Consider the following 15,698-nt stretch of genomic DNA (forward strand, 5'->3'; position numbering starts at 1 on the left):
AAATGAGAAAAGCCCTAAAGCCCTATGATATGTTAAAGTCACTAACAACTAAATCACTAATTATATGGATGTGTGTGGCCTTTCCACCCTTTATTTCCAATAACAGAGCAGTCTTCATGGAGGGAGTGGCTTAACACAAACTCACAGTTAAATGTCCTTCGTGATGATCTGGAAAGTGAATGAATAAGTACTCTGTGGCTACCAGCTGCATTATTGAGTCACCCAGGAATTCCATCCTCTGATTGTGGCCTCTGGAAAAAAAGAAGAAACATCAACAGAAAGACAGCAATAAGCATTTGTAGATTTCAAAAAAAAAATTCAGAATTTTTAAAAATGCAACATATTCCTCTTCTTTTAAAGCACAAAATTAAGTTTAGTTCCCTAAGGCCCCCAATTGAGAAAGGATCTGAGTTAAGATGGGTTGAATTTCAACAAATAATACAGTGAATACTATGAAAGGATTAAATGACCACTTACACAGACTGGCAAGCAGAGATTGGGCAGCAGCTGATATCAATTAAAAAATAAAGTATACAGGCCAACATTGTCCTACAAGTTAAGCCGCCACCTGTGATGCCAGCATCCCATATCAAAGAGCCAGTTCAAGTCCCAGCTGCTGCACTTCTGATCCAGCTCCTGGCTGAAGAGCCTGGAAAAGCAGTGGATAATGGCCCAAATACTTGGGGTCCTGCAACCCACATGGAAGACCTGGATGGAGCTCCAGGCTGCTAGCTTCAGCCTGTCCTAACTGGCTTTTGAGGTCATTTGGGGAGTGAACCAGCAGAAGGAAAAGCTCCTTCTGTGTCTCCCTCTCTCTCTGCCACTCCTTTCTCTCTCTTTTTTTTTTTTTTTTTTTTTTTTTTTTTGACAGGCAGAGTGGACAGTGAGAGAGAGAGATGAGAGAAAGGTCTTCCTTTGCCGTTGGTTCACCCTCCAATGGCCAGCGTGGCCGGCGCACCGCGCTGATCCGATGGCAGGAGCCAGGTACTTATCCTGGTCTCCCATGGAGTGCAGGGCCCAAGCACTTGGGCCATCCTCCACTGCACTCCCTGGCCACAGCAGAGAGCTGGCCTGGAAGAGGGGCAACCGGGACAGAATCCGGCGCCCCGACCGGGACTAGAACCTGGTGTGCCGGCACCGCAAGGCGGAGGATTAGCCTAGTGAGCCGCGGCGCCAGCCCACTCCTGACTTTCAAATAAATGAACCTTAAAAAAAGAAAGCATAATACAGACAATAATCTTGTAACAAAACAAAGTTAAAAGACCCAAGAATTTTCTTTGCTCAAGCTATTGAAATATATATCATATTACTCAAATTTGTAATTTCATTTTAAGGACACTAAAAAAAGAATCTGGTAAGAACCTTTAATCTTTAAAGACAGTTGAGAATATTTGAGGGAGGAGAGCCAAAAACTGAATAAATAACAACCCCAAAGATATAAAATGTTGCTTATTTTCTTAACAATTTCACTGGCTCCTCATCAAGTCATTCCCTCAGAGCAGGCGACAGGGTCAAATCCAGTCCACGGTCTGCTCCATGAGCAAAGTTTTATTGAAACATAGCTATGTTCCTTGGTTTCATGTATGGCTGCTTTCATGCTATGTGGCAGAGTCGAATCACACACAGACCACAGGCCTGCAAAGTCTAAAATATTTAATATCTGGGCCTCTATGGGAAAAAGTTTTCCTTCCTTCACATTCCTCAAAACTTCACGAAGAAACCAGATGCATAGCAATGAGATCAAAAACACTGGGTTGGAGCACATCCCCTGGCTCACGCCAGTGGCTGGTGGTTCATCTGTCTCACAATGTGACTCTCCCAGAAATACGTCTGGAATCTCAATTCCTTTGAAGGGCATACAGGAAGGTCTAGGACTGCCTCTTCTAAATGGTCACGTTGGGGCTACACAAGTACTTCTGACTCACAGGGTCAGATGGTTAAATCCCACAGTTCTCAGTGTGAACGCCCTTGCCAGCAGTCGGACATGAGTAAAAATCACTCCAATTGCTTCTTCAAACTCAGTGAGTTTCTGCAGAACTGGAGACGTTTCAATGAGTTGTCGGTCAGTATTTGGCTCTTGTAGCTACAGGAAAACAGGAGCAAATAAAAATCACATGTAATTTTTGGCTATGAGACTAATTATCAATGCTAGGACAACGTTTTCTAAAATTCCTTCTCCCAAGGGTTGAAATTTCTGTAATGCCAGTAAAACATGGCACTTTCTTCCTCATCTCTTAGAATGGCAAACAAACCTAATATTTAAAGAAGGCTCATATAATATTTTCCAGTCTTCTCTCACATTTCAAGGCCAAGTACTATACATAGACAGTTCAAAATCCCAACTATTATACCAACTCTCCCAGGAAGAGCTAAGCCGAAGAACAGCTGGTAGAGCGTACACACATCCAGCAAAGCAGCAGTCCTCGGGCGTGGGAGTTGGGAGAACACTTGCAGGGCTTGTTAAACGCAGATGGCTGGGCCTCACCTCCAGAGTTACTGATTACCTATGTCTGCAGTGAGGATGGAGAATCTGCCAGCCCGACAAGTTCCCGGGGAATGCAGATGCTGCTGGTCTGGGGACTGCCTTTTGAGAACCCCTGCCTTACAGATTCTTGACTACTGTGTGTCTTCGAGGGACCAAACTATTTTGGCAGATGAGCATCATTAAAACTGAATTCAGCTGACTTTGGAGATTATTATACCACTAGACAGGTGGTACTGCCCATAACAAGAATCCTTTAACAACTGGCAGGGAGCAAACTCGAAAAGTATAACTAAAATGAACATTTCCAGTAACTTCGGGCAACTTCCTATCATTAATACACTATTTTAAAATACTCTGAATACGCTTAACAATGTTAAAACCTCTCATGAGATTCAATCATTAGAGACTGGCCTTGTCTTATATACACAAATGAAACCATGTACATATAAGTATACATACGTATTTATTTTAAAGTAAAACAGAAACAAAGCATAGAAGTAGAAATTTAAAAGAAAAGAAATTGGGGGAAAGGATGTTACCACATGTGTAGATCTTTTAAACTCCAAAATTTTGAGTAAAAAGCCATCACACTGCACTAAAGTTTTAATTTATAACAAGGTGTATGTAATCTGACTCCAAGTCCTCAATTTCTAAGATCCAATTTAGCTTCTAATTCAGCAATGTTAATTTAGTGTTTGTCCTGCTTTTTTTTTTTTTTTTTTTTCAGTATGGCCAGACTTGCTTCTCTATTACTATTTCAGGCATGACGACACACAGATGTCACCTTTTGCTGGGTGGGGCAGGGGCCGCTGACTACAGAGCTACTCTCCTATTAGTGCCCCCCACCACCATTCCAGGCACACACCTGCCATATGTGGGAACCCTGTATTATATGTTCCCAAGTGTTCTACCTCTGACACCTAAGCTTTATAATGTCACGGAAGGGAACCAAAGGATAAAAGCAGGCAGGGGACAAAAGGCCCAGGAAAGGAGAACGAATAGCTGGAGCCGTAAAGCACACTGCAGACAGAAAGGTCATACTTACTTGGAGTGGGTGGAGAGGATAATTGAGCCAGACTTCGCGAAGGTCCTGGAAAATGGAGTGGTGCCTTTAATGCTCAGGGGAGCCATTTAACACACTCTGGAGTACTAAATAAAATGTCATTATTTGAAATACTGAACTATTTCAGATGCTGACTCCACTTATTGCAAATTCAATAGTGGTAGCAAACTAATTTTTTTTAAAGTGTATTCACCACTCAAACTGCCTGTACTGAGTCTAATTAGCCTATTAAGCTGGGGAGGAAGAGAGCAACCCTCTTCCCCCCAGCAGAAGTCAAAGACACCTTTAAAAACTAAGTTACACATTTGCTTAACCTAATACACTGGATTAAGCTGCTGTTTTAATCATATTTTTGAGCCTGCCATTCCTCAGCAAAGTGCATCAGCTGTGTCTTCTGTAATTAAAGCTCATCTCAAATGTCTTTTATTTTAGGTACTAATTCATTAGCATATGCGCTTCGTAAGGTGGAGTGGAAAATACCCCAGAGTTCACGAAGTCCTGCACTGATGAGACCGCACTTTGCGTGCACCTACAAGTGTTTACTTGAAATATGGTAATGAATGAATTTTATGGAAAACCCTAGCACATTATTGTATCCATTGAGTTAAATCTCAAAGCAGTTATAATTAGAATTTCCTCAGGATTAAAGTGTCTTCCTTCCAGTTTCAGACTCTAGGGAGCCTTTGACTTAATCTACTTTCGGGTCTTAATGTTAAGTTTTTTAAATAAATGACATTAAAAAAGAGAGGGGGAAATATTCATTAAAAAGCTTTTTTGGCAGAGAGGGGAAGAGAGTAGAGGGAAATTTAGTATCACTTGTAACACATAGGGTGATAAAAATGAAATAAAAAAACTTGGTGTTTTTGTACAACTTGCATCCTGATAAAATACTTTTGGGGGTACTTAGCCAATATTAAAAACAAAGTGCTGGCCGGCGCCGCGGCTCAATAGGCTAATCCTCCGCCTTGCGGCGCCGGCACATCGGGTTCTAGTCCCGGTCAGGGCACCGGATTCTGTCCCGGTTGCCCCTCTTCCAGGCCAGCTCTCTGCTGTGGCCAGGGAGTGCAGTGGAGGATGACCCAAGTCCTTGGGCCCTGCACCCCATGGGAGACCAGGATAAGTACCTGGCTCTTGCCATCGGATCAGCGCGGTGCGCCGGCCGCAGCGCGCCGACCGCGGCGGCCATTGGAGGGTGAACCAACAGCAAAGGAAGACCTTTTTCTCATCTCTCTCTCTCTCACTGTCCACTCTGCCTGTCAAAAAATAAAAAAAATTTAAAAAATTTAAAAAAAAACAAAGTGCTGAAATATCAGACTGGTCTTTGCAGGCATTTTAAAGGACCTCCCTTAACCAACTCAGTAAGCTTTCCCGGCATTCCCTGTGAATTATGCTGAATGTCACTCCCTGCTTACAACTCTTTTGTGTCCTTGCCTTGCTTCCTTCCCTTCTCCTCCACTACGCGAGCATTTACCAAACCGCAGCCCCCTGCCTGGCCAGAGCGTTACCAAGCCCCTCTGGAGAACTCCACCACCTCGGTTTGGATGACTCGTTCATTTCTGCAACACTGCTGACTGCTCATCCAAGCCCCACGTCCATAAAAATACTTTACGGCCATCTTCACCTCATACACAACATGACCAAATAATAGCTTTCCACCTTTCACTGGAGACTAGGGACAACGGTGTCAGGGAAGGTGGCAGGCTTGGAGTCAGGCTGCCTCGGGTTCGTTCTGATTCCACACTGCCAATCCACTTACTAAGCCTCCATTTCCTCAAGGATAAACCAAAGAAGTCGAGCACCAACTTCAAAGTGTCCTCTGATGTTTCAATGAGCAATGCACTAGAGCATTAAACTCAGTGCAGACTCACCGAAAATACTGCTCATCATTGAGGATACCAACACCGACAAACAGCTACATCCTGCAACCAATCCATCCCCACCTCCAGAATATTCAGGGGTCAGAACATCTTCAGTCATCTTTCTCCCTTTTCCTGTGTGTTTTCCACTCAACAAAACCACTTCTCCTTTGATAGTCACAGCCAGCCATTCAGATGCAACAGCACACATCTCATGACGAGACTATGTCCATTGTGTCCACTTCCTTTCAGCTACCCTGCACACTGCCCCTTGGCGTCACAGAGAACAAACTAGAAAAGCTCCAGACTGGAATCCTAGTGGCTACCTTCAGTTCGCATCTCTGGAAAACGTTCACAGCTGACTAACTGGGTCATTTGTTTATGCAGCATATTTTCATTGAAACCTCTTATGTATAAGATTATCAAAATGAATGAGACACCTTCCCTGTCCTCAAAGGAGCCTTACAGAGAAAAATAAAAGTAAATAAGTGTAATCTAATAAATTGTGGTAAGTCCCATAATAGTGAAAAATCACTCAAAACTATGCCAGAGCTGCCATTTTCTCAGACTCAATTTCAGATTTAATCTCAGATTAAAGGAAATGGATCCAGTTGAAATAATCTGACTGTGAGGTGCTACAATGCTACACCAAGATGGGTGGTGGCAGATGTCAAAGGTGAAATCACATATGAGCACTGGGACAACTGTGCCTGGGAGTGTCAGACACAGCTTCAAAGAGAAGGCAACTCTTCTGATGAGTCCTGAAGAATACAAAGAACTGTGCAAGTCAGCAGAGGGCAAGGACCAAACGGGGAACCAAGACCTGTATGTCCTGAAGAACACAGGCACAAAAAAAGTCATCCTTGGCCAATGACGCTAAGAGGGAATGAAAAAAAAAGGACACTGAAACCACAGATGGGAGTCAGGCTAGGAAAATGATTCCGTGCTGGGTTGTGTGGTATGGAGTTTGGTAGGCAGTAACCAGGGATTTTAAGCAAGAAAGGTCACCACAGAAACTGCATTTAAAAAAATGACAACACTGAGGGGCCAGCTCCATGGCTCACTTGGTTAATCCTCTGCCTGCGGCGCCAGCATCTCATATGGGCACCGGGTTCTAGTCCCGGCTGCTCCTCTTCCAGTCCAGCTCTCAGCTGTGGCCCAGGAGGGCAGTGGAGGATGGCCCAAGTATTTGGGCCTCTGCTCCTGCATGGGAGACCAGGAAGAAGCACCTGGCTCCTGGCTTTGGATCGGCACAGTGCCGGTCATAGCAGCCATTTGGGGGGTGAACAAACGGAAGGAAGACCTTTCTGTCTCTCTCTCTCTCTCTCTCTCACTGTCTATAACTGTACCTGTCAAAAAAAAAAAAAAAAAAAGACAACACTGAATTAAGTATGAATGGTGGATGGGCAGTCCAACAGTTCAGGGAACAGAAGCAGAGGGCAGAAAACGAAAGCAGTGAGATGGCTGACTAGGGCTCTCACAAAGGGATTGCTAACCTGCTGCCCAAGAAAATGCCCCTGACTAGGATCAAACTAGATGGGGACAAAATCATGTTCATGCTTTCTTGGACAAGGTCAGACAACTCCAGGACCAGGTCAGACAAGGCTAAAATATCTGGCCTAGGGGTCAGCACAGTGGCATAGCAGGTAAAGCCGCCACCTGCAGTGCCGGCATCCCATATGGATGACAGTTTGAGTCCTGGCTGCCCCACTTCCGATCCAGATCTCTGCTAGGGCCTGGGAAAGCAGTAGAAGATGGCCCAAGTCAGTGGGCCCCTGCACCCGTGTGGGTGACCCAGAAGAAGCTCGGCTCCTGACCACTGAATTGCTAACCTGCCTCACCTCGTGACAGCACTCCATTGCAAATAATCCCTTCTCCTCATCTAGCCTCAGACAAGGCAACCAACAAAGAAAAGGAAACGGTCCTTGAAGCCATTCAGCACCCCTTCCTCGCTCCACTGGAACCACTAATCGAACTCTTGTCTGCCTACAAGTCTGTCTCTGGCTGATTAGGCTGTGATGATACCATCATTCAAAGAAAAAAAAAAGGAAAGAAAGAAAAGAAAAATACCATGGTTCACTGACATCTCTCCATGCTACAGCTAACAGATAAGGCTACACAGATGGAAACCAATATGGAGATGTCTAATGAGCTGGAATGTCCAACTTTGTGCTCTTGAAGATACTGAAGTAGAAAGACCATCATTACTAAGCCTTGCTCTGTTTCATGAAAGTCACACTCAAATGAATTCTGAATCTCAGCTGTCCCATTTGTTAGATAATGTTCAGACTCTGCTTTTTCACTTAGTCATTTACTCATTTCATTCTTCTAACAAACATTTATTGAACACTGCACATACCAGCACTGCACTAGGTACTGGAAACATAAGATAAGCCTGCTAAGCAGACAAGTGGGACAGAAGCAGTTTAGAGGGAGAAAGGAATCTAAACATAGACTGAGGCAATGAAGAATACAACGTGTAAAATCACACGTCATTTAGGCCAACAGAAACACAACACGTGGGGCTACAGGCAAGGTGGGAGGAAGGGCAGGGAATGAACACGTAGGGCAAGGAATTCAGCGGCACGTGGAGATGTGAAGGGAAGGCTGCAGAGGTACATAGAGTAAAGAGGCTGCTGAATTGTCCACAAGAGGCAAAAGGCCAAAACAGAAATATTTTGATATTCAACACAGTCTTAAAATATATGCCACCTGCTACAGATACAAATCAAGACACATGTGTATAGGACAAAAACGGCATATATGAAACATCTGTATATTCTTTTCCTATCAGAAGAAATTCACACATACCCAAATCATCACCTATCTCTAGAAAAACAAATAAAAAAAATCAAATTCTTAGATATAAACATCATCTAGGTCATATTTTTAAAAACCATTGATTCCTTTTTTAAAACTACCCAAAGTAATACAGTAATAGCATCTGACTGTCACTTAAGCTGAAGGTTTCACAAAGGCTTAAAACACTGGCTTCCTAGGTTTTTATTGCTCCATGAGGGCTATTTCATTCCATTACGATGACATTTCAATTTGGAATACAGACTTGCCTCTCCCTTTAAATGTTAAATTGACTTGTTTTGATACAAAAGGCATCCAGTATGCTCTATTATATGCAGAATTACAAAGGTATCTCTGGCACTATTAATAGCTTAATACTTTAGTAACAGCAGAAACTATTTTAGAAGTTATTGTGTTTTCTTAAACCATAATTTGCTCTAAAAAATGTACTTTCATAATCTTTATTCATGGGCCTATCAGAAACTCTCTATGCACTGACTTTCCAAAATAAATGCACATTTATCTAGTCCACATAATTTCCATAAAAACAAGTCATAAACAAAAAAGCCAAAAAGCTATCGCTTCCAACCAAGCCTGCATGGGGTAGGTACCCAATGATTATAAAACATGAAATCATAATTAATGTCAAGATACTACTTTAAAATGAAGCAAAGTTCTATTATATTTATAATCATATTTAATTTACAAGTGACCATATGGAAACAGAGTTTGGGTGAATGAAAAACTGTGCACATGCCCAGAGAACTTTCCCATCTGCGAGGACTGAATAGGCTATTTTGGATATACTTGAAATCTACCACTTATGGTAGATTTGGCTATTTTGTTTTGCCTATAGTCTCTTCAAAATACAAAGACCAACTGAAATAAAATCTTCCATAATGATATATAACTGAGGAAAATCAAATGATTCAAGATAAATACCGGATCATTAAAGAGTAAGCGGCCAAATAACTGCTTGGCTTCCTCCAGGCTTCCCTCCAAGTAAACAGCTCCTAGATAAAAGGAAGAGAATGTCAAAAGGAAACCTGCATTAATATTCAAAGAAAATTACAGATCTCTATAAAAAGCAAAAAGGCAAGCCAAAAAGCATTCACAAAAAAAAAAAAATCGACAAGTTCAGAAGCAATTGTTTTAAAGGTAACATTATCCCACTTTCAAGCTATGCTCTGAATTACAAATTAGGCTGAAATACAAAATTCAATTTTCTAAAATTGAAACCTAATATATGAAAAAGAGGCCAAATATGAACTATCATTAAAGCTGTGAGTATAAACCTTACTAAGGTAATGATGCACAAATACTTGACTTTATTAAAGAAAATGTTGTTTCATTTTCTGAATTTATAGTTTATGTTTCAGATCAAATATATACAAGCATCTAAGAAAAAAGCCCAACAGACAAAATCTAAGTTTAGATCAATGAAAGTTTCTGCAGATAAACATCAGAGTTGGACGGGTATTGTGGCATGACAGGTAAAACCATTGCCTATGGCACCAGCATCTCATATGAGCACCAGTTCGTATCCTAGCTGCTCCACTTCTAATCCAGCCCCATGCTAATGGCCTGGGAAAGCAGTAGAAGACGGCCCAAGCGTTTGGGCCCCTGTACCCTTGTGGGAGATCTGGATGAAGCTCCTGGCTTTGGCCTGGCCCAGTGCTAGCAGTTGCAGCCACCTGAGAAGTGAACCAGTGAGTGGAAGATTTCTCTCTCTCTCTCTCTCTCTCTCTCTCTCTCTCTCTCGGCAGCCACCTGAGAAGTGAACCAGTGAGTGGAAGATTTCTCTCTCTCTCTCTCTCTCTCTGTGTGTGTGTGTGTGTATCTCCCTCTTCCTCTCTCTAACTCTGACTTTCAAGTAAATAAATAAATCTTTAAAAAAAAAATCAGGGTAACCTTTACCTTTAATTTGAAACAATTAAGCCCTGTGCCCACACTGAACTTTAATCATAACCAGGAAGTACCACAATAACATTTTAACTGGGTATCAAATAACTCTGGAATAGGGTATTCATATTTTTTTAAATTAAACTTTTATACCTGACTTCAGAAAGGGTATATTTCCATGTAATATTTTAAGACATTCAACTACCAGTGTTTTTGATAAGTAAACACAGGTTCAATAGCTCTTATCCAAAATGCCTGGGAATGGAAACATTTCAATTTTTTTTTTCAGATTTAGGAGTATTTCCATATACAAATGAGACATCTTAGGGATGGGAACCAAATCTAAATAAAAAGTCACTTAGATTTCATATACACTTTAAATAACATTCTAAATGTAGCTTTAGATGATGTTTTTAGCGTGCCTACATTTTGATTGTGACCTGTCACGTTAAGTCAGGTTTGGAATTAAGTCAAAGCTCAAAAGGTTTTGGATTTGAGGGCATTTCAGATTTTGGATTTTTCAGGTTAGGGATGCTCAATCTGTATGTTTGTTATTTTCAACAGTTCAAGTAATAATAATGAGAATAATAATGGCAGCTCTGTGGTTTGGGGACCCATCCATGCTCCCTGAACTGTGAAAAGCAGGTTTACAGTCTTTATTTGCATAGGGTGCCTCAGTAGGAGGGTGCTAGAGAAGACTGACAGGACTGAGGATCATATTAGATGACCAGAAGGCAGTGAGCCTTTGCTCTGGGTAGGTGCAGCCAGGACTGGATACTAAGACCCTTCCAAGAACTCTGGGAGGTAAGTGACACTGTCTGCTTCTCACAGATGGGGAAACTGTGGATCAGAGATCAGATAACTTGCCACAGAAGCAGCTCTGACAAATGATGGAAGAGGGAACTGAATTATGTCTGCCTGACTTAGGAGCCAAAGGTAACAGTTACTGTCAAAAATATTATGTGTACAAAGCACTGTAATTCCATGAGACCAACCTTCTGAAAATACACATATTTATAAAAAATAGACAGTGATGAAAAGACTGAATTATTTTAAACATTTTCTTGCTACTATCATCAGCATGAAATTTTAATTGGGAAGTTTCTACATTCATTTTCAAAGGAAGAAGGCAAAAATGATACAGAAGTAGAAAAGCCTTTGAAAACTAAAATGTACTTAATTATTTACCTAAAATTCAAGAAACTGTCAATCTACCGTAACATTTCATTGTAAAGCATATTTGTGATCACTGCTAATTAACTCTTCAGAACTCCTCTATACCAACAGCTAACTGTATTCTGGTTACAGATAAAAAGTAGAAAGTGCCTGGGTGAGAGGCAAAGGCATCTACATCAGTCTTGCTTCAGATGTGTAAATAACAGTTATATAGACTCAAGCCCTAGGATTTTTAAAATTTGGTCTTTTCAAGATGCTTGAATCAGAAAATCTTGAGAATGCTTTAAAATGTGGTCAAAGAAAACATTAGGGCCTCTCCAGCAACTTGTTTCCATTTAGTTATGTATGTGAATCTTGAATCAAATCTAGAAAGTAACCCATCTCCACTTTAATTCATTTCAATTCAATAAATACTAAGCATGTACATGACATTGTATGTCAATTTGGCACCACAAACACAAAAAAGACAAAGTGTGATGGAGCAGCTGAAATGACTAAAACAGGAGGTAGTGGAACTGTACTCAGGACTTCCCACACTTAGGGAACAAGTAATTCTGTCCAAGTTCCCATACTGACTTTAATGTGCTCTCCACGCAGTTTAAATATGCAAGAAAGTGGATTATAAATACAGAAATTACCTATTAATGCTTCAAAACAATTAGCCATTGCATGTCGAAGGTCCGATTCCCTACATAGGTCAGGGCCATGAGCATACAGCATAAATCGATCCAGTTCAAGTTTCTACAAAATTCAAAGTGACAGGAAGTTAAGAGTCTGATAAAATCTAATTTCTGATAACTTAGCATCTCCTGGGGGTAACAGGTCCATTGGCCACGGGTTAGTATATTAAGAGAGCTAAGTCTACCATTCATTAGAAGTCCTGTATACACGATTCAGCTCTAACTTGCTTCTTTCCCAAACTCCAACAGTTCAAGCAGGATTCAGAACTCATCAGATCTGAGCTCTCCAATTCCAAGATCAGACCAAGCTCTAGCCTCTGCTAGCAGAGACTCTCCTATCAGACTATGAACCTCTGGGTTCCCTCAATGTCTAGGAAGACTGAAACCTAGCCCCAAGTTCAGAAAGTGTTTTATCTTTTTGATTCCACAATTACAAGGTAGTGATGATGTCTGCACCATGCAAAATAGATTTTCATGGGATAAAGTAAAGGACAACCCAATCTACCTCTAAATCTTTATTTTCTAATTTGGCAGGATTTGGAGGATCCTATACCTTTTTACTGTGTTCTCTTTATGAGGCTTCCACCTCATCTCTGCAGGCTCAGTAGACCCTGTGAGCTTGAACTGGATTTATCTCAAGGGTTCTAGAAATACTGTTTGTAGTGAATTTATGTTTCTTTATTTGGCCTCAGCAAAGTTTAGAGCCTAATCTAAGGCCCACTTCTAGGTCTAAGACTGATGAATACATCAGTTTACACTAACTTCACCTCTGGCTTCACTTCACTGTCTCTTCCATATTTTTCCCTTTACTTTGATTTCTGTAGCTGCTTATTTTTTATCCTACTGTATTATACAGTCCAAGTCCCTTTAGAACTAGACACAATATGAATGTTTTTATAAAACTCTGAGGTTGAACTCATAATGCTTTCCTTAAAAGGAGAAAGACAAACACTGCATAAACATGCAATGAATCTGCTTCCATTACAATGTAAATCAATTCAATAAATACTAAACAATAACATGCCACATAACACGGAACAAGTCACAAGTCAGTGAACAATGTGGGACAATATAAATCTCATCAGTTTTCAAATAAAAGACACTCAGATTTTGTGCATCTGGGTATGAATGTTAAATATCTATATCCATTTATAGCGGAAAAAGAGATGATAAAAACAAGACCTGTGCTATCAGTATTTTGTGCTGCTAGAAATCTTTGAGCATAAAATATACTCAAATGAGAGTTTTGACTACCACCAATGCAATAACAGAAAACACCTCTTTTTAAAAATTGGTCCCAAAGTGCAAGAGTTTATACTAGAATATGTAAATTTCATCTGTTTCACAACTTCACTGGGAAAATCCAATTGTTTTGCTATCTCTGGAGCCCTGCTTGAGAGCAGACTGCAAGACATATTTCATCTGATAAACAACCATTCTGGAGTGCTGTGAATTTTCCAACTTCTCATAGTCCCTGTTTGCTCTATATCCTTATTTTTTGATGCAGACTTCTAGGGAATTTTTGTGTGTGTGTGTGTGTGTGTGTTTTACAGGCAGAGTAGACAGTGAAAGAGAGAGAGAGATAGAAAGGTCTTCCTTTGCCGTTGGTTCAGCCTCCAATGGCCGCCGCGGCCGGTGCGCTGCAGCCGGCGCACCACGCTGATCCAAAGGCAGGAGCCAGGTGCTTATCCCAGTCTCCCATGGGGTGCAGGGCCCAAGTACTTGGGCCATCCTCCACTGCACTCCCTGGCCACAGCAGAGAGCTGGCCTGGAAGAGGGGCAACCGGGACAGAATCTGGCGCCCCAACCAAGACTAGAACCTGGTGTGCCGGCGCCACTAGGTGGAGGATTAGCCTATTGAGCCGTGGCACCGGCCAGGGAACTTTTCACAAAGAGAGAGTCGTATTCTACTATGTATATGGTTAACATGTTCATCTATCTGAAGGCTGACCCAGAGCTTTCATTACATTCTCAAGGGGTCAATGATTTCCCATTTCCCATTACTCTCCCTCACTCCCAAGTAGTTAAGGACCACTGTCGCAGACAGAAGGAGGCAGGACTGCCACAGCCTTCTGCTGGAGCTGAGTGCTCTGGGAACGCTGAGGCTTGGCCTTGGTGGAAAAAGACCTTATAGAAATCCCCGAAGGGAGAACTTGGCGACCCCTTTCATTCATTATCCACAGCTTTATATAGCACACAATGTTTTGTAATATCCTCTGTCTGCATGCTATGATAATTTCCCACAATTTGTATATGCAATTCCATTATATCCTAAACCAAAAAGAAAACAATGATGGACAGAATGATGGTCTACTTATTAGTGTTTCCAATGGCATTTACGTGAGCACCAAGAAGCACTGTGACAATTAAATCAACCAAACACCAAGGCAGTTTTACACGAAGTTGTGGAATTTCATTCATTGTGAGGCTGCTAAAATGAGGTTAGCTTACCTTGCTGCCTAAAGGTTTTCATTAAGACATCCCTGTTTACATTCTCAACTGCCACTAAAGCCAGTTCAAAGCCTACTGCTCTAACTATGATGACAGTATTATATGAAACAATGCATTCTCACTAACACAAATCAGCTAAACTAACCACATTTTGAGTACAATAACACCTTGGCAATATGAATTAAGAAATCAGTCAGAAAACTAGGATGGATTTTACAGAAAAACCACTCATAAAAGCTTTCCCAGCAAATCCCCAGTGTGTGGGCATTTAAGGCCCCCAGTTCTCTGTGCTATTGAATAAACCCAAAGATCTTCTAAAATCTAAGGATCTGTCATAAGAACAGTAGCAGCAATAAAAATAACTAGGGGGTGCCAGCATTGTGGTGCAGCAGGTTAAGTCACTGCTTGCAATATCAGCATCCCATACTGAAGTGTAGGTTTGAGTTCTGGCTACTCTGCTTCCAATCCAGCTCCCTGTTAATGTGCCTGGGAAAGCATAAAACGACAGAAATGCTTAGGCCCTTGCCATCCATGTGGGAGACCTGGATGGAGTTCCTGGTTTCTGGCTTCGGCTTGACTCAGATCTGGTTGTTGCAGCCATTTGAGGACTGAACCAGTGAATGGAAGACCACTTTCTCTCCCTTTCTCTCCATTTTTTTTTTTTAATTTATTTATTTGACAGATAGAGTTAGACAGTGAGAGAGAGAGAAAGGTCCTCCCTCCGCTGGTTCACCCCCCAAATGGCCGCCATGGCCAGAGCTACTCCAATCTAGAGCCAGGAGCCAGGTGCCTCCTCCTGGTCTCCCACGCGGGTGCAGGGGCCCGAGCACCCAGGCCACAGCAGAGAGCCAGACCAGAAGAGGAGCAACCGGGACTAGAACCTGGCACCCATATGAGATGCCAGCGCCACAGGTAGAGGATTAACGAAGTGAGCAACGGCGCTGGGCCCACCCTCCCTTTTTTTTTTTTTTTTTTTTTTTTAAGATGTATCTATTTGAAAGTCAGAGTTACACAGAGAGAGAAGAGGCAGAGAGAGAGAGGTCTTCCATCCGCTGGTTCACTCCCCAATTGGCCACAATGGCTAGAGCTGCGCCGATCCGAAGCTAGGAGCCAGGAGCTTCCTCCTGGTCTCCCATGCGGGTGCAGGGGCCCAAGGACTTGGGCCTTCTACTGCTTTCCCAGGCCACAGCAGAGAGCTGGATCAGAAGTAGAGCAGTCAGGACTCAAACTGGCACCCATATGTAATGCCAGCACTGCAGGTGACGGCTTTACCTGCTACACCACAG

At 42.0% G+C, this 15,698-nt stretch overlaps 1 protein-coding gene across 5 annotated transcripts in view; it reads right to left on the reverse strand.

Annotated features, from left to right (window-relative positions):
* Positions 1–15,698, reverse strand: part of DROSHA (drosha ribonuclease III) — a 129,460-nt gene that overhangs the window by 21,971 nt on the left and 91,791 nt on the right. For all 5 annotated transcript variants that reach the window (XM_008262092.5, XM_002714097.6, XM_008262091.5 and 2 more), the window contains 5 exons: positions 11,920–12,022; positions 9,146–9,216; positions 3,531–3,575; positions 1,926–2,083; positions 146–251 (listed from right to left, as the gene is read on the reverse strand). In XM_008262092.5, the coding sequence (XP_008260314.2) occupies positions 146–251; positions 1,926–2,083; positions 3,531–3,575; positions 9,146–9,216; positions 11,920–12,022 (483 nt within the window). The remainder of the gene's footprint in view (positions 1–145; positions 252–1,925; positions 2,084–3,530; positions 3,576–9,145; positions 9,217–11,919; positions 12,023–15,698) is intronic.

The sequence above is a fragment of the Oryctolagus cuniculus genome, chromosome 14, assembly GCF_051225735.1.
Source record: "Oryctolagus cuniculus isolate XC-2025 breed Fujian yellow rabbit chromosome 14, ASM5122573v1, whole genome shotgun sequence".
In the NCBI taxonomy this organism is placed as follows: Eukaryota; Metazoa; Chordata; class Mammalia; order Lagomorpha; family Leporidae; genus Oryctolagus; species Oryctolagus cuniculus.